This window comes from Bicyclus anynana, chromosome 10 (assembly GCF_947172395.1).
Source record: "Bicyclus anynana chromosome 10, ilBicAnyn1.1, whole genome shotgun sequence".
Taxonomy (NCBI): Eukaryota; Metazoa; Arthropoda; class Insecta; order Lepidoptera; family Nymphalidae; genus Bicyclus; species Bicyclus anynana.
The window spans coordinates 16,641,554-16,668,600 of record NC_069092.1 but is presented as its reverse complement, the minus strand read 5'-3'; the positions used below and the strand labels follow the sequence as shown (position 1 = coordinate 16,668,600).

Genomic DNA, 27,047 nt, shown 5'->3' with positions numbered 1-27,047 from the left:
TCCATATGATTAAAATAAGTTAACTTGCGATCTAACAGAACACCTAGGTCTCTGATGAGGTCTACTTCAGTAAGCGTATTACCATTTAAGGTGTATTGCGTTGTTGTGGTCGGCCTTGACGCATAATAAATCCTAGTAATTTTGATGACTTTTTAATAACACTGTCCATATGATTAAAATAAGTTAACTTGCGATCTAACAGAACACCTAGGTCTCTGATGAGGTCTACTTCAGTAAGCGTATTACCATTTAAGGTGTATTGCGTTGGTATGATGTTACGATTACGTGTGAATTTGATATGCACACATTTGTTTAGATTGAGTTGCATACCATTTGATTTGCACCAAGTTGATAATCTGTAGATATCCTTTTGTAATAAGGTCGAATCAGACATGAGAATCAGATGTGTAGAATGTTCAAAACAAGAAATAATGTCATTCACAAATACGTTAAATAAGATTGGCCCGAGGTGGGAACCCTGTGGAATGCCTGATGTAATTGTATGCGATAGGGATGTGAAACCATTTACTACTACATAAAAAGATCGATTGTGTAGGTATGATGATAGCCACTGTAATAGTGTACCTGAGATTCCATAAAAGGAAAGTTTTTTAATAAGAATTTCGTGTGGCACTTTGTCAAATGCCTTCTTGAAGTCCGTGTAAATTGTATCTACCTGTTTTTGTGAATCAATAGCCTCTGATTATGAGGATGTGAAACTAACTAGGTTAGATGTTGTTGAACTGCCAGGTAGGAATCCATGTTGATGATCAGAAATATAATGTTTAAGATGCATTTGAATTGAAGGACAAACTAGAGATTCAAAAACTTTAGCAAATATAGAAAGTATTGATATAGGTCTGCAGTTACAAACGTTTTTTTCATCGTCGTTCTTGAAAATTGGTACGACTTTTGCTGTTTTCCAGATTGCTGGAAAGTTACCAGAGCGCAATGAGGCATTAAAGATTCGGTATAACGGTAAGGCCAGAGAAGTTGCACATCTTTTAATGAATATAGTGGGTATATTATCTGCTCCCGCGCCTTTATTTATATTCAGTCCCTTAAACTTATTCGAAATATCATTCTGACTTAGTTCAATATTAGCAAGATTGTCATTAAGACCCAGATAAAGAATATTTTGTAGATAAGAATAAGGGAGGTAGCGTGAATATTTATAAGTGTCATCATAGACTGACGCAAAATTGTTTGCAAACATGTTACATATGTCGGCTCCCTTACTAGAAGTTTTAATTCCATCACTCATAGTTGCCGGATATGAATTACTATTATTTCGTTTACCTTTAAGATAAGTCCAAAAATTTTTCGGATTTTTTTGTATTTGACTCTCAAGACCACATAATTATTGTAAGCCTCACGTGTAAGTTTATCACACCGATCGCGGAGTAATTTTAATTCTATTTCGTCCATCGGGTTCCTAAACATTTTAAATCGTTTTAGCATTTTATGTTTTTCTGCAATTTTTTTGACTACTTCATTTGTTATCCATACTGGATATTTATTTCCTCTAAATTTTTTTAGAGGAACATGTTTCAGATAATAGTTTGTAGAGTGTCATAAAAATTTGCAACCATTACATCGATGTCTATAACGTTTAACAGTGTTGTCCAATCAATGCCGTTTAATTTTTCGCTAATAGATGTATAATCAGCTTTATAAAAGTTAAAACTCTGTTTGAACGTATTGTCAGCTAGTCTTCCCGGTATTATATTAGGTATATTTATATCAAGCGGGGGGTGAAGAGGGTCAATGTTACAAATGTGACTATATGAGTAACTGACTGAGCATATAGGAAGATTAACGAGGACAAGATCAAGTATTTTTTCCTTATTGTTTAATATTGAGTTACATTGACGCATACCATTTTCAGATACAAAATCAAGTAGCGTTTACGCCACGGGTGTAAGTTTTATATCAGTTGAGTTTGTATGCGTATTCCAGTCAATACAACTTAAATTTAAATCTCCGATGATACATGTCGGCATGTTATGTAGTTCTGACATTCTGTTACAATTATTTAAGAAGTGATTTAATATAATATATATTTAATAGTGGCGCAGATTACAAATCGACCTATGTTCTTAAGATTAGGTGCTTCTATTACTATCCACAAATCTTCACAATCGCTGTCCCAATTGCTCATTCTATTCGAAATTTTAAGCTTTTTTACGGCGATTAAAATTCCACCCCCGTCTGAATTTTTACTAAAATTAGAAGCCTCCCTGTCTCTTCTATAAACAATATAGCGTTTATCAAAAAGTTCATTACTAATAATAGTGCTATTTCCGTTAAGATAATAATGTCGTAATTATTTATCACTATGTTACGAAAGACATCATGTGTTTTAGTCCTAAGCCCGCGTACATTTTGGTAATACAATGTTATTGAGGCGAATATGATTAATGTTGTGACACCAGTACAATCTTTAACTTACTCACTAAATTAAGCTATTTCCCATGTCATACAAATTGGTAGAAATTGTATGACATGGGAAACGGCATGCCTTCTGCGTCCTCTCTGTTAAAAGAAATCTATACTTATAATAAATCTGTAGAGAGGTCAATTCTGTACATGAAATATATCTCCAAAAAAATATATACGGTCGAATTGAGAAACCTCCTCCTTTTTTTTGAAGTCGGTTAATAACTATCAGGGGGGTGATTAGTGGTCGATACTGATGCCAAAAATGCAATCAGAAAATTTTTTATCTGTCTGTCTGTATGTATGTTTTTTATAGAAACAAAAACTACTCGACGGATTTTAACGAAACTTGGTACAATTATTCTTGATACTCCTGGGCAGGTTATAGTATACTTTTCATCACGCTACGATCAATAGGAGCAGAGCAGTGAAGGGAAATGTTGGGAAAACGGGAGATGTTACTCAATTTTTTAACCTTTCGCCGAGTGGTATGTTCGTTATTGAAACAAAAACTACTCGACGGATTTTAACGAAACTTGGTACAATTATTTTTCACACTCCTGGGCAGGTTACAGTATACTTTTCATCACGCTGCACTCAACAGGAGCAGAGCAGTGAAGGTGAGAAAACAGGAGAAGTTACTCCATTTTTTAAGCTTCCGTCGCGGTCGCGTGGTAGGGTAGGGGTAGAGTAAGGGTAGGGTAGGGTTAGGGTAGTGATAGGGTAAGCATAGGATAGAGTAGCCTACGGTAGGGGTAGGATAGGGGTACGGCAGGGATAGAGTAGGGGTAAGGTTGGGGTAGGGTAGGGGTAAGGAGGGGTAAAAGTAGGGTTTCACGCGGACGAAGTCGCGGGCGTCCGCTAGTTATCAATAAATAAATATAATAATAAAACAACAAATTTTATTTTACAAACATTTATTTTACTAAAATATTTATAGGCCTACCTACTTAGGCTGTTACATAAAATGTGCGCTCCATAGAAACTTTCAGGCATTTAGAAAACTAAGTAAGAACATTGTGACATAAATAATACGCGTAGTGTTGTATTAATTTGTACTCTATGCTAGAGTACTTACTATAACAACTTGACATGGTATACAAATTGGGAATACAAGTCTCTCTTATGGCAAATCTTTAAGAGCTTGTTCATGTTGAGTGGCGGGCGAGGTGGCGGGCGCGGTGGCGGGCGCGGTAGCGGACGCGGTGGCGGGAGCGGTAGCGGGCGCGGCAGCGGGCGCGGTCTCCAAATACAAAACTAGCGGGCGCTCGCGGGCATATCAATTATGATCTTCGTGTTAAGACAATCCATTATCCATTTCCTTGACTGGATATTTTTAGCCAATCCATTAGCAATTATATTTATTGACATATTTAATTCGATACAAAATACTTTTCCCCCCGCAACCCACTAACCAGATCGGTGAGGGTCATCGTTATTATACGGGATCTTAGACAATGTCAATTTGAGCGGAACCTAACTGTGTTTGAATTGATCTGCCGGGTTCGGGTAAATTAAATCCCTCCTTCCTCATAATATCTCTTATCAATACTCGCCACAAGTAGGTACTTACACAAAAAACGTTATTTATTAGGCGAATATATTGTTTCTAGTAAGTATTTATTTGTTATTATTAACGATTTCAAACTTCAAGTTATTCTCGCACAAGCGTTGTATAAGATTCGTGTTTCGGAACGCGACTCCTGTGGTCATCACGCCGGCTCTGAAAATAAAAACAATGATCTATGGTTTGTTGTGAATTAATAAAAGGCTTATATTGTATTGAAAAAAAATTATAGTATAACAGATGAACATTCGAGCAGACATCGCTTATAGTATAAGCAATACTGTACAGAACTGGAGGCAAAAGTATAACCCCCATGCGTCTGTTAATTAAGGCACATAAGGCATATGTTTACAACCGGGAACCATACTCTTAAAATAATGCTGACTGGTGAAAATAAATATGTCTATATAGTTGGACTTAACTTATTTCTTGTTTGGTCTCATGAATAATGATCACTTTTTTTAAAGTTTGTAGGGAATGTATAAAATCACAATTTATAAGATCAATTTGCAGAAAAATACAATTTCAGGAAGCCCACACACGTGCAATATTTTGCAATATTGTCGATAATCACAAAATTACGCCTTAATAGTTCCGCGGTTTCGGCCGGACACCTACTAATTATCACCTACCTATTATACTTAAAAGATAATTTGGCAAAATGCAAATATATACATACTTATTAAAAAAATCATATAACCTAGAGAGCTTAGTCTTAAACTCTTGACTCTCTTATAAAGGGATCCCGTGTAATGTTAAAAATTAGCAAAATTACGCTGACTTTTATTTGCTGCACTCTCTGTGTAAGGCAATTCAATGAAATTGAGCCTTAACTGAAGCTATTATGAAGAAGAATAATATGGTAAATCTTATTGGATATCTAATTGTATTGAACAGTAAATTTTCATCTGTAGTTATAATAAACTAAACAGAAACGTTACTGTTTGGGCATGTTGTCCGTCTCCCGCAGGATGGTGAGCGCGGCCCACAGCAGCGCGACCACGGTGGCGCCGTAGCCGGGGTTCACTCCCGACACCTGACCAACAAGGCAATAAACTAAACAGAAACGTTACTGTTTGGGCATGTTGTCCGTCTCCCGCAGGATGGTGAGCGCGGCCCACAGCAGCGCGACCACGGTGGCGCCGTAGCCGGGGTTCACTCCCGACACCTGACCAACAAGGCAATAAACTAAACAGAAACGTTACTGTTTGGGCATGTTGTCCGTCTCCCGCAGGATGGTGAGCGCGGCCCACAGCAGCGCGACCACGGTGGCGCCGTAGCCGGGGTTCACTCCCGACACCTGACCAACAAGGCAATAAACTAAACAGAAACGTTACTGTTTGGGCATGTTGTCCGTCTCCCGCAGGATGGTGAGCGCGGCCCACAGCAGCGCGACCACGGTGGCGCCGTAGCCGGGGTTCACTCCCGACACCTGACCAACAAGGCAAGGGTCGATATATACATACAGCCTAAGTAATCTATTACTTTTTAAGGGCTAATTTCATCAAGTTTCCAGGGCCTGGAGCCATGTGGCACGTCGATTCTCTTTTTACAAACGCTAACGCTTCGAAACTTGAAAAATGTATGGCTACAGTACCAGGTCTAGTATCCAGGATAATCTCTTTAAAGGCCAAGTAATAGAGTACCCTAAACTGACGAACTTGTATGAAAGGATTAAAGAGAATGAAATAGCAAGGGAGAAAGTGGAAGGACGCGGTCTCTACCTACTCGTATGGGAAAGCGGCTTGTGTACGCACAAATAGTGCGTAAATACAAGGTATACAATGCAAATTCTAAAGTGTACATACAAATTAATACAAAACGCAATATTTGTATAAAGTAATGTCATCGAGCAAACCAGCAGCGGCCGGTCGACATTGACTCGAGCCGTTGCTGTATCACTGACAACTTGAGAAGTCACAGAGTTATATGCTAGCTATAGATATGATGATAATTAATAACTTGATATTATAATAAAGTTGAGTGTTTTAAAGACAACTAATCATCACTGACCTGAACCTTAACCTTCTTATTGGGCGGAGTAGCGTTCACATCAGCTCCCGCCTCCCAACCCTCGCCGAACAGCTCGAACTTGAAGGTGGTGTTGTTGGTCACCTCCTCGCTCGGGCCCTGGTCCTTCACCACCGCGCCCAGGGAGAAGATGTGCGGGTAGCTCAGCAGGAGCTGCCTGGTGAGGCTGGTCTTGGACATGAGGTAGAGCAGGGTGGCGCAGAGAGCCACGCCGAGGGTGGTGAGGAGCGAGGGGATCTTGACGTAGGTCTTGATCTGCGCGGGGCGAATGTGTTCGTGTTCGTACAGCTGGCGCTGCGTGCGGTACACCACGGAGCTGTCGGCGCCGGGGAACGGCAGGCACCAGCCGTCCTCACGCGCGTGGACGATGGACCTAACAATATTATATGGATCATCATTATCAGCCTCATGGACTTCCAAACAAAACGGTCTCAAGCCGCCAGCATCCAGTGGCTCCCTGCAACCCGCTTGATGTCTTCACTCTGTCACTGAGCCTTCTGGTGCGGGGTCGCCATTTCAGCACCTTATGATCCCAACGCCCATCGGCTCTAAGAACTATGTGGCCTGCCCATTGCCACTTCAGTTTCGCGACTCGCTGACTATATCAGTGACTTTAGTTCTTCTGCGGATCTCCTCATTTCTGATTCGATCACGCAGAGAAACCCCAAGCATAACTCGCTCCATTGCCCGCTGAGTGACTTTGAGCCTTCTAATAAGACCCATAGTTAGCGATCAACATGGATAATATGAATATAACAACATAAATACTTAAAATTAGAAGATAAAGATGAAAAAGATGGGTGTGGCTGTGTCATAGACACGGTTTGTTATTTGTACATGAGTCAATGAAGTTTATGAAATGTCGTCGCATTAATTCTTTCACATATCTGGCACTTTGTTTGTACAAATTATGTTTTTTTGTATTGGTAATGGTTTGATTGCTCTTGTGAAGACCATAAAAATTGTTTTTTTTTGAAAGACTACAACTCTTGATTGAAAAAAACTAAGAAATGTACTTAAGTTAGATAGCCGTGTTTTTTTCGCCATACAATCTAAGACAAATTTTAGATTATAGCTTTAAAAACGCCTGTCCGTTACACAACGTTTGCAGGGAGCTTTTTCGCCTACAACTCGCCTGGGCTTCAACTTGGGCTTGAAGGTGGGCAGTCTCTCGGGATACATCTTCTTCCTCAGAGCCGTCAGGTCTCCGTGGTGCGCCATACTGAAAACAATACAATAGATTTATATTAGTCTCCTAGAAGCACTGTAAGGTCATAGCCTGAGAAAGCTGTGACGACTGAGTGAGTGCATTTAAGAACATCAAATTCATTCTTTCTGTAGGCAGAGGTAATATCCACTAGGCTACCTTCTCCTTAGCGGGCGAATATTTTTTCACGTGTTATCCTTGTGAATTTCCACTGCTTTTGTTTTGCAGTTTCTCTTAGTAGTAAGTAGAATAGGTGCTTATTTGTTCTAGTTAGTCTCTCGTTTATGTATAACGCCTACGGGGAGGGTTGTATTCTATACCTTCGGATATACCGCGGTGGTGGTACCGCGTCGCTTACTTGCACAACGGAAAAAGTCATCTTCAGAAATCTTCAGAGCTTTCCTATTTTTTCTACTAACACTATATTATTTTGGCTGAGGACAGCTCCTAATTTAGTCGCCACCGCCGTATGACAAGGATTTTATCCGCAGGTTTCCGGTAAAGATGAGATCTTAATATCTGCTCTGCTGTGTGGGAGAGATCCTCATCGCAGTCGTTTATATCCACTTTGAGCATAGCAATGGTGCATTCAAGATTCTCGATCTCTAAATAATGATCAGGCGCAGGACCGACGGCTTTGCGTGCTCTCCGAGGCACGAGGTATTATCGACGCCGCCAACTTTCCAACTGGCTACTAGTGAGATTTTTTTGTAAGAAAAATGCGTTTAACGTACGTACGTAACGTATATACAACGTATTTTTTTGTTGGACTGACCCGAGATTCGAACCCTGGACCTCATTGTCTGTAGCCGAACTAGCTTACCACGGAACCAATGACCAATTAAGCAGTTATCATGTAGAAATATAGAATACCCATAGACGGCAGACTCAAAGGTGCCGTAGTTGATGACGCTAGAGCCGGTGTTGGCCGGCGCGCGGCACGACAGGTACGACTCCACCGAGTTCAAAGTGCCTGCAACAAGCATGCACTTCAGTGAACCGAAAATCCGAATGTTTCGTAATTCAAAGACTTTATTAAATAGGTTGTATAAGTGAGATTTTAGTCACGTGAGTCTCATCATCGTCATCATTATCAGCCGATGGTCATCCACTGCTGAACATAAGTCCTGTTGGGACCTCCAAACACCACGGTCCCGTGTTCAACTGCTCCCCGTAGCCCGCTTGAATGCGATCCTCACCATTAGGTGATGGGTTGAGGAACACTGTGCAAGAACATTGTGAGCCGTCTAATAGGACCTCATGCTTCATGACTTATGTAGCCTGTTCTTCTGCAGATGTCCTCATTTCTGACTGGATCTCGGAATGTTGACAATTTCACTGTCTGTCTATTTCATGACTAACCGACGCCCCGCGGTTCCCCTAAGAATACGGGAATAAAAAAGTGGTAAAAGATTTTTAAAAATCGGTTCAGTAGATCTAGGGATTGTCCCCTACAATACCGCCTTACCTCTTTATAATATTAGTAGCTTTACACACGAACCTCCGAAGTTCTGCTGCAGGAAGATGACGCCCAAGTCGTTGGGGATGCTGTCGAACCCGCACGCGCTCACCACGTACACGCCCGCGTCGCGCGCCTGCGCGCCGTACTCCAGCTGCATCGTCTCCATGAACTGCAACACAGTGCCGGTGGTGTTCGCAGCTGGGCTCAGGAAGGCTTTCAAATTAAACGTGTCTTCAAGATTAAACCATTTAATTATAATAGTAATTGTACACGTAAAGCCCGATAGTTTTACGTTATAACGTCATATGTAAAAAATTGCCCATCGTCGCAAAACAGTTCGATTAATTTTTGTGCCATCTAGTATCTTAATACTAAACTACACCGTTCCACGAACTTTTATCTTGTGCTACTTCGTGAACTCTCATAGTCCCGCTAGATGGCGCTATATTACAATGTTAAGGTAGATACTCAAAACACAATACCGGTCTGTCCAGGGCCAAAAATACAATTATTTAATCTAGACAGGAAAACCAAACTCTTTTGGAGGTAGCAGGTTTTAAGGATCCAGACCCTCGCCCATCTAAGTACTAAGTGAATATCTAATCAGAAATCTGAACCTTGAGGCCTGACACGGACTTGGTCGGTTTTTAATTAATTTATTAGAATTATGATCTATCTACTTGTATTTTTATACAAGATGCATTTGGTACATAAGACAATACAGTAGCAAGTAGGTATACAAGACCTACTTGCTTCTGGTTTTGCATTTTTTCCATTTCCATTCCATTACGAATCGCGTGATATTGGCCATGCTTACATCCAAGTGACTAAGTATTTAGTGACACCACGAGGCTCGGTCTATACCTGAATGATTTTAAAAATAAAATTTACTTATACAGAAACTAGACTATGGAACTCTAGGTATATGTGATTCTACACAACAAAGTCAGATTAAATTCAGGTGTGGTTCTATTACTAAATAATTGTAATAACAGTTGTCAGAACAAGTATTGTAAGTACAGCTAGTAAAGCTATAATACAATACACCAGGATCAGGAAATGCCTAATTATGATATAATCGATGTACGACTAAACACACGAGTCACTGCATGATGTGGCGCTGGATTATCGTTTTTGCGATCATCTAACATAATTATTTCAACGGAATGATGGCAATAACGTCATTTTACATCAATTGTTATTAGGATGGCAACGGTAAAGGCAAGATTTAGCGTTCCATTATGGTGTTGCGCAGAAAATATCAGAATGTGGGTACCTAGTATGAACTTGTAGCTTTTCCAAGTGATTTTAGACTGCAGTCTGCATCGTCACTTAACATTTCTACTACTTCTATTTCAACGACTATCGTTGCCTTCTTGGACAGAGTTATTAAAGAAAAGGAGAAGGAGATGAAATAGACAACAATGGTTGCCGTGTAGCGGGTAGGCGGACAACAGGGCGACAGGAGGGAATTTCGCCGTTAAGAGTCCGGCACTACCAGACTCAACCAGTTGTCCATTAGTCCCGTAGGCTCGCCGTAGTGGCGGTACGGTCCGCAGCAGTTCACCAGCACGCGCGTCTGCGCGCACATCTCCTGCAGCGACTTCTCGTCCGCCACGTCCGCTACTATGATCTACACGCTACGCCACTTACCTGCGGCTCCCCGCTGACGTCCACGTAGTGCGCTTTGGCGTCGATGGCGGCCCGCACCACCGGCTCGCCGTAGTGGCGGTACGGTCCGCAGCAGTTCACCAGCACGCGCGTCTGCGCGCACATCTCCTGCAGCGACTTCTCGTCCGACACGTCCGCTACTATGATCTACACGCTACGCCACTGTTACCTGCGGCTCCCCGCTGACGTCCACGTAGTGCGCCTTGGCGTCGATGGCGGCCCGCACCACCGGCTCGCCGTAGTGGCGGTACGGTCCGCAGCAGTTCACCAGCACGCGCGTCTGCGCGCACATCTCCTGCAGCGACTTCTCGTCCGACACGTCCGCTACTATGATCTACACGCTACGCCACTGTTACCTGCGGCTCCCCGCTGACGTCCACGTAGTGCGCCTTGGCGTCGATGGCGGCCCGCACCACCGGCTCGCCGTAGTGGCGGTACGGTCCGCAGCAGTTCACCAGCACGCGCGTCTGCGCGCACATCTCCTGCAGCGACTTCTCGTCCGACACGTCCGCTACTATGATCTACACGCTACGCCACTGTTACCTGCGGCTCCCCGCTGACGTCCACGTAGTGCGCCTTGGCGTCGATGGCGGCCCGCACCACCGGCTCGCCGTAGTGGCGGTACGGTCCGCAGCAGTTCACCAGCACGCACGTCTGCGCGCACATCTCCTGCAGCGACTTCTCGTCCGACACGTCCGCTACTATGATCTACACGCTACGCCACTGTTACCTGCGGCTCCCCGCTGACGTCCACGTAGTGCGCCTTGGCGTCGATGGCGGCCCGCACCACCGGCTCGCCGTAGTGGCGGTACGGTCCGCAGCAGTTCACCAGCACGCGCGTCTGCGCGCACATCTCCTGTAGCGACTTCTCGTCCGACACGTCCGCTACTATGATCTTCACAGATGACAAATCGATACCTGTAAATTGTAAATTAGTTTGTCTTTACACTTACAGTAAAATTTCTTCACACTTTACTTGGGGAGTTAATTGATAAATCAATATTTTTTTTTTAAATATAATCGGGCAAGGCTTTTAGGATGCCATCTACAGTATAGGCATAATGAAAGTGTAGATGGTCGTCTTGGAGAACTTTGAAACAATACCCATTTTGTACACTTCGAGACCCTGTAGCGATGCAGTTATGCCTGAGGCTCATAGATGGGGCTGTTTTATTCATTTTTGAAAGAAGTTTTACTTCAGTCGTTTGATCTAAAGCACACTCGTTGATCACATTACGATTGCACATTCACAATTGCAGGACCTTGTGTTCCAGAGTTTATGGATAAACAAACGAAGTATGTACTTTGTTTATTAATGACTAGCGGACGCCCGCGACTTCGTCTGCGTAAAATTCGATGTCAATTTTACTACTACCCCCTAACCTAACCTAACCTACCCTACCCCTACCATACCCCTACCCTATCACTACCCCAACCCTACCACTGCCCCGACCCTACCCCTACCCTACCCCTACCTTACCTATACCCTACCCCAATCCTACCCGTACCCTCCCCGTACCCTATCCCTTTCCTACCCCTATCCCACCCGTACCCCTATCTCACGCCTATCCTACCCCTACCCTGCCACTTCCCTATCCTACCCGTACCTCTACCCTACCACTACCCTACCTCTACCCCGACCCTACCACTACCCTAAACCCGGCCCTAAACCTACCCTACCCCTACACTACCCCTACGCTTCCCTACCCGTACCCTAACCTACCCTGTAAGTTCTCTATCTTACTCCTACCCTTAGCAAAATCGGTCCAGTCCTTCGAGAGTGGTGGTATGACCAAGAGAAATAGAGACTTCTATGCTAATAATATAAAGAGGTAAAGTTCGTGTGGTTGTAGGAGGTAATCTCTGGATCTACTGGACCGATTTGGAAAATTGTTTTACCAATAGAAAGCTACGTTATTTGCAAGTGTCCAAGGCTATGTTTGATCCCCATATTCACACGGGAACGGTAACTACGTAAATGAAAGCGCCGGGCGTCATATAGTGGAATTTCAGCGTCTTTTAGAAATTTTGTATTATCTCCGAAACTATTTAAGTAATTAACATACTGTAAAGGGCAAATCTTATCTCCATAATACCCTTGTGATTATTAAATAATTTATTTTAATAAGGATTAAAGTTTAGTTGTATAAATAATGACGTAAACCTCAGTATATAAAATTAATAATTTTTAAAACACAAAAGGCCTTTTTTCTTCTATATATCAGCTAATATATAGAAGATAGATATATGGTGTCGCGGACTTTTTTGTAGAACTTTTAAAGATACATAAAGTCTCCATATATTAATTTTAATTTTACACAATAGTTAAGGCAGCGCATGCGAATAAGTCTGTATAAGAGGATTTTCAGTCCGACCTGTATGACAAAAACTGTGATAACTCGGCTAATATATATGATACCAATATAAAATATAACCTATAGCACTCCCCGATAATGTAGCATTCTACTGGTGAAAGAATTTTTAAAATCGGACCAGTAGTTCCGAAGATTACCCCATTAAAAAAATGTGACAAACTTACAAACCTACAAACTTACAAACCTACAAACTTTACCTCTTTATAATATTAGTATAGACTACGTATGTATATCTTTTACAAAATTTAGTTAACACAAAACACTATAATTACACTTACTAAGTTTTAATTAATTTATATACACAACAATCGAAATAATACCATAAAACGAAATAATAACTAATTACACGAAATACGTATGACGAAAGTCGAAAGTCGAAACGAAACGAATAAAATAAAATTACAAATTATTTATTTGAATTTAAAGTTTAAACCTGATTACCTGAACCTGGTCCTGAACCTAAACAAAGAAAGTACGACGTATCTAAAGTCTAAACTATAAATTAAAACTTAAAGTATGTCTCTAATCTCTATTTCTAAATCTAAAAAGCAAATACGTAAATACTAAATAGACAGAGTCAGATAAACAGTACCTACTACCTAGCTAACTTTAACTACCTACGTGGTACGTGCCTAGAAGTAGAACTTAATCATTAATAATTAACATCGACTTGCCAAAATCTAAGTAAATTTTTCACCACCAACATCAATGTATGAACAATCAATTTCGATCATCATGTATTACGGCATAAATCTCCCTAGCGCCGTACAAAAATATGGTGTTTTTGCTCAATGCCATCTATTGGTAAATGGATAAAACGCCTACATAGAGTTTAGTAACCAAAAATGCTGATCCCTATAAAATACGTAGAAACCTATAGAAGAAGGTTCAACTTAATTTGGCGGTTGGCGCTTAAACATAAGCGGCATTCCGCCTTTTAGAAATTTTGTATTATCTCCGAAACTATTTAACTAATTAACATACTATAAAGGGCAAATCTTATCTCCATAACATCCTTGTGATTATTAAATAATTTATTTTAATAAGGATTTAAGTTAAGTAGCATAAATAATGACGCAAACCTAAGTATATAAAATTAATAATTTTTAAAACATAAAAGGTACTATATCTGCTAATGTATAGAAGATAGGTATATGGTGTCGCGGACTTTTTTGTAGAACTTTTAAAGATACATAAAGCCTCCATACATTAATTTCAATTTTACACAATGGTTAAGGCAGCGCATGCGAATAAGTCTGCCTAAGAGGATTTTCGGTCCGACCTGTATGACAAAAACTGTGATAACTCGGCTAATATATATGATACCAATATAAAATATAGCCTATAGCACTCCCCGATAATGTAGCATTCTACTGGTGAAAGAATTTTTAAAATCGGACCAGTAGTTCCGAAGATTACCCCATTTAAAAAATGTGACAAACTTACAAACTTACAAACTTTACCTCTTTATAATATTAGTTTAGAAGTATAGATTTCGTTGCATTTACTTTTAAGCTACAATTAACCTTACTGCGTCAGTCATAAACGTTTGTTTTTTAGGTCAATTGATTGAGCTTTAATACAGTACCCATCAGTCATCAATTTATTCATCATTTATTCATCGAGTATTTACCTACCATCGCACTGCAAGACACTAAGCGGGTTTTCGTCCCTATGTTAAGTTTTGCGTTCTTCTTCATAAGAAATTAGAAATTTCTCCTATGACGTTCCCTCTCCGCGAGATATGTGGTGTCGGGTATCTTAATACCCAGTGCTGGATTAAGGTGACTGGATGCCCTAAGCAATCTTCTCTTCTAGACCCCTCCCCTATCCTTAAGTAAACTACAAAGAGTTAGTGAAAAAATATGGTAATAAATATACATAACATGTGTAAATATGTACTCGTATCAATGAACGTCTATTTAACTTTCTTGCGCTCGTTTTTTTTCTCGGTCGTCTCTGATGCCACCCTAGACGGGATACCCTCAGCAATTGCTTAATTAGCTTGCAGACTGATTTGGTGTCATCAGGGGAGATCATAGTAGGACGCGAGCCGATTGCGTATAAAAAAGAAGTCGGTTTAAACATTACATTCTAATAGATCTGATATGAGGAAATCCGCAGAAGAACCAAAGTCATCGACATAGCTCAACGAGTTGCGAAGCTGAAGTAGCAATGGGCGGGGCACATAGTACGAAGAGCCGATGGACGTTGAGGTCCCAAAGTGCTGGAATGGCGACCCCGCACTAGTAAGCGCATTATTGGCCGACCCCCCACCAGGTGGACTGACGACATCAAGCGAGTCGCAGGGATTCGCTGGATGCAGGTGGCTAAGTATCGTGATGTTTGGAAGTCCCTACAAAAGGCTTATGTCCTGCAGTGGACGTCCATCGGCTGATATGATGATTATGATGATGATATCTGATAGTTTGAATTAATGTTTACGCGAATCTGATACGTTTATTTTTAAAATAGTTAAGTAAGCGAATAGACGCGATAGGTATAATATGAGTACCTATTAGAATACTGTTACAAAACTACACGTGATAAGCTTGACCTTTGGTACTTAGTAACCAAAAGATCATTCTTATCAACTGCAGTAAACTGCAAATGCGGCATAAAATTACTCGTATAATATTCTGCATCATTCTCATCATCAATGTACCTAACCCATCACAGGGTTTCCTTCCTATATGTGAGATGATACGGATTATAGCAACTTTAATAAATCTATACCTACTAATATTAAAGGTAAAACTGAAGAGTTTGTTTGTTTGTTAGCTTGAACGCGCTAATCTCACGAACTATTCGTCCGATTTGAAAACTTCTTTCAGTGTTAGATAGCCCATTTATCGAGGAAGGCTATACGAGTATATTATCCCCGTATTCATATGAGAACGGGAACCTCGCGGATGAAACCGCACGGCGTTAGCTAGTTAGTCAATATTTAAAATGCTATTTCATCCGCGCTTTGGTAAGCATAACTTTTGAGCAAGAGGAGTGAAGAAATTGATTGTTTTGAGTTAAGTAGTCTCGCTGAATCACGTTCTTAGTTGGTACCTATTGGCTCAGGGCTCTTTATTTTGGTCTCACGCGCATGAGTGTATTTACACTCGTGGCAGTTTATGTAAATACGGCTGGCCTTCGTCAGTACGAACCCCTTAGCTTGCCTGTGGCCGCGGTGTTCGCTTCTTTTTGTATAGTATGTGCCATACTTCTAGTTCACTCTGAACACGATGCTAAGTACAAGTACTCCAGCCAGGTTTTAATATAGCTCGGCGTGTTCCAATATCAGAGAGGACTCGAAGTATGGCACATACTTTACTTACTCGTTATATTGTGTTACTTACCTAAGGCTTAAGTAGGCCTACTTCGGACTACTTTGGTATTTTAGTAGCCCCTTTTAATCTTTCAGGGGCGACATTTGAAATAGTACCCCTTTAAATCTTTTAGGGGCGGATTTGAAATATTTTTGAATCACGTTAAGTATATTTTTCATTTAACACATTTTTTTATAAAAAAGGACACGTACAAACTTTTAACCCCCTTTTTCAACTCCAAAAGAGTCATCAAAATTGGTACAACGGTTTATGCGTGAAGACACAGACAGACTTGCTTTCGCATTTATAATATTAGTATGAATTAATTCAGTAGACGTATTGATTTTTAAGCAGGAAAGTAAGTAAATGAATAATACATAACCAGTTTATCTATTTCGTAAAAGTTCAAGGCATTTAAGTTTCGGCATGTACATATTTGTTTACCATACTTGTATATATGTTTTATGGTTACTATCTAAGATAATAATTATGTTTTCATCGCGAAATTTCAAAACCACTTGACGTAAAAAGATGAAGTATGGCAGTTCCCAGTTAGTAGATGTCAGCTAAGAGTAGAAAGGATTGTGGATTTTCCTCCTCCTCCTAACAAGTTAGCCCGCTTCCATCTTAGATTGCATCATCACTTACTATCAGGTGAGATTGTAGTCAAGGGCTAACTTGTAAACAATAAAAAAAAGAGTGGACGGGGGTCGTGACCGGGACGTTGCAAGAGGGGTCCGATTAAGGAAGGACAAAGTCGCGGGCGTCCGCTAGTATATTATACTGTTGAAGAAATAATTTATGTATTATGGTAAATACAGTAGCTGGCACTTCATAGACGCAAAAATGCACTGCCTGTGTAACTTTGTTAATACTCATACGACCCGTTCCATGCATACCCGCGAAGTTTTGTTGTTCACACGCAATGGTTTCCACCTACCATCAGGTGGACCATCATACTTGGTCTGTCAATTTAGTAGATACTTACTTACTCATAGGTTGCATTTCCAATAAGAGCTTATAGAAGTTTTACTTCTAAAACGAAGCTATCACTTACCGGTGGACTTGGCGGCTTCATCTAGAACGTTCTGCAGCTTGCTCCGTGCTCTGCCGGCCACGCCCCACGTGAGGCCGCTGTCGGCCTTGCTCAAGCGCGCAAGTTCCGCTACTGCATGCTTGCCTGTGAAGCCCGTCGCGCCGAATATCACAATGCTTAGTCGAGACATCTGAAATATAAAAAAAGCATAGTGTTAGGTATTATAAATATTAAGACAAGTAATTGTAGCATTGACGAGTAGCAAAATGCAATGTGCGGGGTACATAGTTCGAAGAGCCGAAGGACGTTAGTTTGCTAAGGTACTAGGTACCTACAGTTCGTTTCATTTAGGAAGGGCGGGTGACAGTTCGTTTCATTCTTGAAAGTTTGCCGCGATTTACGATAACAGTACGTATTATTAACGTCATACAGGCGACTGTCGGCCTGAAACGGCGACCCCGCACCAGAAAGCGCAGTGTTGGTCGACCATCTACTAAATGAACTGACGATATGAAAAGTGTCACTAGAGCCGCTGGTTACAGGCGGCTCAGGGTCCATTGTGTGTGTTTATCTCCTCTATGAGACGCCGACGCGCGGTACCAACCGCGTAGTTCCCATTCCCGTTAGATTACAGAGATAACATAGTCTATGTCACTCGCAAATAACGTGGCTTTCTATTGGTATACCTCTAAGTAGTCATATATATATATATATATATACTAGCGGATGCCCGCGACTTCGTCCGCGTGAAACTCGATGTAAACTTTCAACTACCGCTACCCTACCCCTACCCTACCCCTACCCTACCCCTACCCTACCCCTACCCTACCCCTACCCTACCCCTACCCTACCCCTACCCTACCCCTACCCTACCCCTACCCTACCCCTACCCTACCCCTACCCTACCCCTACCCTACCCCTACCCTACCCTACCCCTACCCTACCCCTACCCTACCCCTACCCTACCCCTACCCTAAAACCTAACCTACCCCGACTACCTAACGACTTGCTCTGCTGTAGTGATAGCTTGGAATTCTAGGAAAGCGTTTATGACATGATCTAGGGGGCCACTCGGTTCCCTGAGCACAGGAGGTACTACTTGACCTTTTTCTGCCATGGTGCTTGTTGAACTAGATGTTGTTTGTGTTGTGTTTGGTTGTTTCTGTGTAAATGTCTGTAAGGCCTTTTCTACTCTTGTTGTTGTGTTTGTGATGTTTATTTGCTCTCTATTGCCGGAAATACTCTGCATGGCTGCAGAAAACCTGCTCACTGCGGTTCTGAACGTGCTCTTCATTCGTTCTGTTGTCGAGCTAGATTTTGGTTGGTTTTCCAGTGACCTTTTTAGTTGTAGTTTTTCCGAGCCGCTTGGTGCTTCAGGTGTTCCCGTGGCCGCGGGTGGGTGTTGTTTGTTTGGTTTAAGAAAACTGAGGTCTTCCCCTCTGTTTTCGTACACCACTACCTCATGTTTTACTGAAGCTTCCAAACAACCTACGTAGTCATCCACCGTGCCCTTCACATATCCTACCGCCATTGCATCCACGCTTATGCGTTTCGGAGTTACTATATTTATTGTGCTGAGTTCTTTGAGAACTTTGCTCGCCTGAGCAAATGGAGTCACCAGATTGTTCCATTTGAATAGTACGATCTCTTTGTTTCTTGATCTTACTATTCTGCAGTGCGTATCGGCCACTGCTGTCTCAGGCAATGCGTTATAAGTTCTTCTCCTCATGGTGTTTCTAGAGGTGCTTCCGTTAAGTAGGGTCGCCAGGCCTGGTGAAATCACCACTCTGCCTCTGGCATCTGCGTTGCAGAAGCTTATACCCAGCCTTTCCGTGTTGTTATCCATGAAGAGGGCCACTCCACGGAGCCGTATTCCCGGCTCACCTTGCCCTCCATAGTGCAGCAGCTGGATGATCGGCAGCTGTCGAACTTCAACTGTGGGGGCGTCGATGGTCTGTGTGGTCGGTGAACGGCTTCTTGTGGAGGAACCCTGATCTTGTGTTCCGGGTCTGTTGTTGGATATAGAGCTGTTTCTATTGGCAGCAGTCCTAAAAACTCTATTATAATTATGTATATTGTGTTAGATTAGGTTCGGTAAGATAAATAGGACCTTGAGGAGAAATAGGGAAGTGTACTCGTATAAGTATAACAGAGACAACCTTTTTATGTTTGTTTCCGTGAAAATATTACACAGAACAGAGTGAAATTGGGGTTAAAAAGGATTTGCTAGCGTACGTTACTTTTATCGCAGACGAAGCCGCGTGTGTCGGCTAGCTATACCTATAACGTTTCAACGCTGCTTTATAGCACTTCCGGCGCAGAACATCTGTTTTTAACGTTCTTCGCTGACGTACATTGGGGCTCGCGATTCTCAGGTCAGCTGGTAATGTAAGTAACAAGTTAAAAATAACATTAGATTATGAAACTGTTAAAAATATGGTTTATTAAAACTCGAGTACCTACATTTTATAAAACAAATAGGTGAATTTTTATTTATATTAGAGACACCTGTTCCTGTGACAATTGAAAGAAAGAAAGAAAAAACATTTATTTAAAAAATTGTGCCATACACCACAATGCCTAAGAAAGCACTATTGTAGTGTCTGATGCTTCAACCACCTGATCAATTGAAAATTAAAACTAAAGTAGTTAAAGCATCAAAAACCACTTCGTCATGTTTGGCACAACCTTGAAAAAAGGTAACAGCTCAGCATTGTGCCGCATAAACCAAGCAAAATATTTGGCCAAGCGGCGCTGATTTTCAGCTGCTACCTAGATCCAGGTGACACCACGGATATACATAGCCACAGTGACATTATACTCTAATATTACCTTTAAATTAATAAAAACAAAAGCAAACAACCTTCAATTAATATGCTAAATAATAGGACTACGCTAAACAAATAAAAGTATTTCAACAAATTAAGCAACAATATAAAATTAAAATGTATAAATAAAACACACACACACACACATACACATTTAATAAGGGGAAAATGGTAATGTACCCCACATTCACAAATACGTGGCTTTCTATTCAAAAAAAACCTATTGATAAAATAATTTTCAAAATCGGATCAGTAGATCCAAAGATGACCCTCTACAACCTCACCAACAAAATAGGTATAATAATTATAGCTACTATAAAATTTAGTACCTATACAGGGTGATTCGGTCTTTAGTGCGGATATTTTTTTTCGTGGTTCTGTATCATTAATAGAATATAAATCTACAAACAGTTCGATACATTTTATGTAATTTTTTTTTAAATTTATGTCTCTAAAATAACAAAATAATGTACATATTATTACTAAACAAGATATATTCAGCTTAAAAGTGATCTGGTGACGTCCTTTAGGTATCAAACGAAAATAAAATAAACGCACAATAGGGTGACCCTAAAATTCTGTTCAAAAGTAAATAACTTTAGCTAACGATAATTTTGTTATTTTTGAGTTAAAAAAAAAAAGAAAAAATATGTGATCATTAAATTTTGTTTATGTACAAAATATAAAAATATCCGCACTAAAAAAAATTTCTTCCTGTATAGAAAAACATGAAAAAATAGGTGAATAAAATCGGTTAAGTTATGGCGTTGTAGTGGATATAATCTCTGCCTTCGATTCGGAGGGTGTATGTTCGAGTCCGGTCCGGCACATTCACCTCAACTCACAACAACAACAAGAAATTAAATATCACGTGTCATAAACAATGCAGGGAAAACCTCGTGAGAAAACGTGCATACCTGACAATTTTCTTAATTCTTTATGTGTGTGAAGTCAGCCAATCCGCATTGGGCCAGAATGGTGGACTAGGTATTAACCTAACCGTTCCCAATCTGAGAGGAGACTCTAACTCAACAGTAATCCGAGTATGTAAAGACAAACAGGATATTTATAAATAATACCTACCTACCTACCTATAGCTATAGAGTATAGATAGATTATCATAAGAACAAACAAGTCATCAACGGTCATTTCAAGCGAAGCGGCGACTAAGTGGTCAGTAATTACACATAACTAATGAGTACCAGTAACCAGTCCATAGGTCGCGATTTACATGTTTGATATTGATTGTTAGCCAATGATCTGTAGGTATTGTCTGTGTATTTCGTATATTATACTCTTTGAGCGCAAAGATCTGACAGGTGGATTCACAGACACTATTGTTCCATTGTACTCATAATTATGCTCAAGAAAACTACTGACATTTTTTTACTCAGCAAGTGTGAACTAAGCCACCTGTACTCGTAAAAAGGTAATCGATTTTTCATACATAGCCCCCGGTATGAAAAAAATATGAGTAATAAAATTCGATAAACGAATGACAGCGTTACGTTTTTGCGCAACCTATTCTGCGCACCTTACACCATGCGCTGCTCCCAATAGCGTGCACTAGCATGAGGGCGCGCCTGTTCGATCGATCGATCTGGAAGTGTAAACTTGCTTCGCGCATCGGAGATGACACACACTTTTTTTTTAGAAACGGCGTGCTCTACTCGAAGGATAATCGTTATCTTATAAACTTATCACCAAAATCTTCCGTAGGGTTGGATGTATTATTTTCTATAGAGATCCCCTAAACAGTTTTATCACAGGAGAACCTACCTAATTTCCAAAATTTTATGAAACGCAAGTCTAAAGTCCTATACTGACTTCATCAGTTTATAATTTCTGATGAGTCAATGTACAAAATAGAGTTAATTTATTGAGTACCATATTAGTAATGTTCGGCCTTCCAGCCGTCATCTATGAATGACCTTCAAGTCAGAGCGAGATACATTGCGTGGGCACTAGGTACAATACCTTCGTACTAGGGTTGCCACAGAGTAGTGGTTCGTAACATTTTATTATCACACATATGACTTAGCTATAAGGGTACCGATTTTTACAAACAAACGCCGAAACTGTTTGACCGATTATTATAAAAAAGGATTAGAAAAGGCCTTAGAAAGATAATGTGTGACAATAAAAACATATCAAACCTCGGGATTATGGGCAGTGAGTTGATATGTCGCAGATTTAAAAAACCCACATTTTTTAATGTAATAAAGATTAGCCGTGATTGTCAGTTATATATTTTTAAATTTTCAGAAAAGGTGATAACCCTACTCCGATATTTGATTATGAAAAAACCATTGATCGCAACTAATAATTCACCTTTGAACGCGGGCGCGGGTTTTGGAAAAGAGGTTTTTGGTAAAAGAATAAAGCCTGGAACACACGCGCGTTCCACATAATCAGTAGCGAGAAAATATTAAACCAGAAATATACTGTAAAGTGACATTATTTAAAACAATACCTATATGTATACATAAGTATCTACTTAATTTTACAATCTTGTGAGACTACAAACTTAATAATTAGGTATAACGCGTCGCAAGCACTTGCAGCAAATTAGTTTGATTTGTGTCAAAAGACCGGGTCAAAATTTGGATTTGAAAGGATTTTTAAAAATAGCAAACGTGGGGTATTAGTGCTTGGAGTATAATCAATATTAAAATATCTACATTTTGCGCTAATAACTTTGCCGCTCCGCAAAAGTATGGCTATTTTGCTTATAGTTTATTTTGATTACAGCGAACGGCACACTCGTTAATTTTTTCCAACTCTAGAAGCGGTGATATAAATAAAAAGCCGACTAAATGCCACGATTCAAAGGGGCCCCAAAGACTGATAACCTCTCAGAGCTTAGAAGAAATCTGCTAAATATATAAAAAAAATGCAAAACGACCAGTTTTCTAGGTCTATCCGATGAATAATTCTTCACGGGTCTCAGATGGTACAGTAACGCCAAACTCACTTAGGTGAACTGTGCGAATATTACGTAAATAAATCCCTATGTACTGCAACCTAAATATATTGATTAATATTTGAATTTCTTAAGTCTCGTACACCAAAGTATTTGCAGTTGCGTTCGAGGATGCGTTTTTGCGGTTCAATCTCTATCACACAACAATATTTAGTCATACCGATAGGTAGGTATTTTCTTTTTATTGATAGTGATAGGATGTGAATGCAGACAGATACGATGGTCTGTTCAGAGCCTAACATTGACCGGACAAGATATAACTCGAATGTGGCAAAGCAAAAAATAGTTTGTCATATGCACCAATGATAATTTTATACTATAGATCGGTTATGTCCCTACAAAATCACTGCAAAAAGTGATCCGAATCCGAAAGTGTGGCTTCAACACTGAGCGCACACATCCACAAATTTGTCTTTAATTCCATTATTTATTTAATTATTAGTTTAATATCTTTAAATTATTAGTTTACTTTATAAGTATTTGTTGTATTTTGTTTCTTATGTGTGTGTGTCCAAATAAAATGTTTTTTTTTCTTTCTATTTATTTTTGACGGCCTCCGTGGCGCAGTGGTATGCGCGGTGGATATACAAGACGGAGGTCCTGGGTTCGACCCCCGGCTGGGCAGATTGAGATATTCTTAATTTGTTCAGGTCTGGCTGGTGGGAGGCTTCGGCCGTGGTTAGTTACCACCCTACCGGCAAAGACGTACCGCCAAGCGATTTAGCGTTCTGGTACGATGCCGTGTAGAAACCGAAAAGTGTGTGGATTTTCCTCCTCCTCCTAACACGTTAGCCCGCTTCCATCGTAGACTGCATCATCACTTACCATCCGGTGAGATTGTAGTCAAGGGCTAATTTGTAAAGAATAAAAAAAAATGTATAATGTATATATAGTTTTTACACTTTCTAAACACAAATCGACATTCTAGACGATATTTAGGTATTATTTGTTTAAATAACGTTTGTTGTTGACCACAACTTACATTGAGATGTGTAAATTTCCTCTTTTGAGCGCCTCATTTTTCATGACCTAGTAACACATCTAACAGTATTTTTAACATCATTGATACGCACACACTAATGAAAATCGAAACCGATTTGTAGCTATACAAATAATAATCTAATTTATGCGAATTAGTATACCTACCTATAATAATGGGACCAGAGAATAAAGACTTTAATGTCAGATATTTTTTCCACCATAATGAAAACGACGATTTCTTCGGATTGGTTTAAAATGGATCTGCATCGTACATAGCTAAGAAGTAAGAACCATCTCGCCTTAAGTCAGCCTTCTAACAAAAACTGCATCATTATGATGCGATGGTTTTTTGTTTGACAGCAGGTTCATTCGATTAGAAGCCACGATGCCAGACAAGACAAAAGTATGCTAAACCCCGTTTTTTACATACATCAAGGGTAAGTAAAAAGCACCACTGCAATTTACTGTTAAAAGACTAAATAAAAATCAGCCAAGTGCGAGTCGGACTCGCGTACGAAGGCGCCGTACCATTTAAACTAATATTATAAATGCAAAAGTAGGTAAATCTGTCTGTCTGTTATCTTTCACGGCTAAACGGCGGTCATGGTGAATTTTGGCATAATGATAAATGTGACCTTGGAACAAAACAAAGGGTACTTTTTGAATACTTATGAATAAAAATAGAATAGGCGAAATAGGGGTTGAAAGTTTTGTATGGAAAGTCCTTCATTAAAAATGAAGGACTTTCCATACATTTTCAAAAGTTTGTTCATAAATCATAAAAAAAAAATACGAAATATAATGTGATTCAAAAAAATTAAAATACAACCCCTAAAGTGGTGAAATAGGGGTTGCAAGTTTACATTGATTTCCACGCGGACGAAGTTGCGGGCGTTTGTTAGTTAACTATAAAAAAACGGCAATAAATCACCTTTGTTTTATGGGAGCCCCGTCACAGTAGATATATTACAAGCAGTATAATAACTCGGCCATATTTTTGAAATAAATACCTACAGCCGCGCGCTCCGTAAACATGTGATAGGGCTGCCTGCCTCCAGCATTTTAATTACATTTGCCAACTTTGTGTTTCCATTTAGTTATGTGATTGTAAATATACTTTTTTTTAAATAAACAAATAAAATACTTTGTAAATTGTAGTAAAATAGGAAGTGATCAATAAAATGCGTTTTTTGATTGGTAGATTTAAATAAGGCTGATACTAATCAATGATCTTGAAGGACCTTCATATATTTATTTTGGTGATGCCATCTATCTATTACCACCACACTAGGTGACCAAATAATAAAAAATCGGTCAAGTGCGTGTCGGGCCACGCGCAGTGTAGGGTTCCATAGATTATGTTAGCACTTTAACCCCTTATGTAATGTACAAAAATACCGATAACGATACCCCCCACACTATAGAATAGACGATAAAAAATTGACCCTAACTTGGCATGTAGGGAAGGAACTACAAAAAACAAATTGAGATTGACCGGGTTCGCTAGTAGTTTAATAAAAAAATCTGGATAGGTATATTGATATCAGCTGGCTCTTTACTTTTTTTATTCAAATACATTAAAGTATGAGCAACACAATAATGTTGTTAAATTCAAACAACTTCTTTACGTAACTTCTTTATTACCTTAAAATACAGGTATACAAAACATACATGTCATAAGATTTAAATCTATGTATTACATAATAATCAAAGAAAACAACCTAAATGAAGAAGTTAATAAATAATTATTTAATAATATTATATTAACGTTTACGTCATTTACCTATTTACACAATTTTATCATTTAAGCATTTATTTATATATATATTTATTAAATTATGCCTTTAGAATACAAAATATTAATCAAACTTTATAAAAATAATAACTTTTTTCCTAGTCGTCATAATTAAAAAATCCAATACACTGCGTTCGTCACCGCGGCACAGTCGCAACGGTCTTCACCCCACGATCACCCCACGTACGAGCTGCGTAGGTATAGCTCGCGTTTCGACCTTTAGTATGAAGTCCAACTACTGCTTGTAATATATCTACTGTGGCCCCGTTAAAGTTAAATAATATTATTTTTTTGTTTTTCAGTATTTTATATTATAGCAGCAGAGACAGAACTACCTACCTACATTACTGTGAAAACTTCAATTGTCTATCACGGTCGGATAGCGAAGTCTTAAAATAGTAATAGGCTCCCGTTTTACCCTTTGGTTACGGAACCTTAAAAATACGAATTTTGCAGGTTTTTGAATAAAAATTAGCTTTGACGATTTTTATTCGTAAAAATGTAGGTATTTTATAGCATTAAATGTACTATGTACCACATTCAGAACTCAGTATTCAATGTTTCAGGGTTCAAAGTTATCTCAGGTTTCCAGGAACGCGACGAAAACCCCATCAATACGTACGTCGCTAGTTTTTCGATCCTACCATAACACACGAAATATTTTTTTTTTTAAATATAAGGTATCTAAAAAAGAACATTCTAAAAATAAAAGTAGTATAAAGAAAGAGAAAGAATTTTGTTTTACAGTTTTTTAAACTATTCGTATTACCTCATACTGTGCCTATCAATGAGTTATAAGGCCGTTGGTGCATCATGTTATCATGCATACCGTGAAACAGGGAAAATAGATCAATAAATACGCTGCAGTACTTAGAATACTTACCTACACTGCTGATACTAAATGGACTTCCAGATTATTCCAGATACTAAACAATGCACAGTAACAACCAATTAACCTAATTTTTCAGGAAATTGTCAATAAAGTTTTGTTATTAAAATATATTACGCTGAAAATATACTCACATTTTACACCGGCGACATAAATTTACGACTTCTGCTACGAGCTTACGAGCTGCGATAACGTTAAAATTAACTGATTGTTTGAGAATTATGTACCAAATTCCACAAAAGCCGGCCGGTATATCACCAATACTAGATACGAATAATTTCTAGCGCGCAGTGCACTGCGCTACGTTATCACAACACAAACGAAATTATTGATAGAAAATATTTTCTTTCACAGTGCGACAAGATTCTATTACAAAACGCGCGCCAATGGAAGTGTTGTTGGTTTGAGTTTGCGCCAATAGAATTCAAAAGAGTAACGTATTGATGACGTTAAAATGTAGACC

At 39.6% G+C, this 27,047-nt stretch overlaps 1 protein-coding gene across 1 annotated transcript; it reads right to left on the bottom strand.

Moving 5' to 3' along the window:
• Window positions 1–3,339: 3,339 nt before the first annotated feature.
• On the bottom strand, window positions 3,340–26,997 carry LOC112046975 (saccharopine dehydrogenase-like oxidoreductase). The gene is given in 9 exon segments (XM_052883760.1): window positions 3,340–4,160; window positions 5,339–5,438; window positions 6,020–6,410; window positions 7,173–7,259; window positions 8,118–8,217; window positions 8,746–8,875; window positions 11,108–11,295; window positions 17,130–17,298; window positions 26,719–26,997. Coding segments are annotated over 8 exon segments (1,266 nt in total). The 5' UTR covers window positions 26,719–26,997; the 3' UTR covers window positions 3,340–4,059.
• Between the last annotated feature and the right edge of the window lie 50 nt (window positions 26,998–27,047).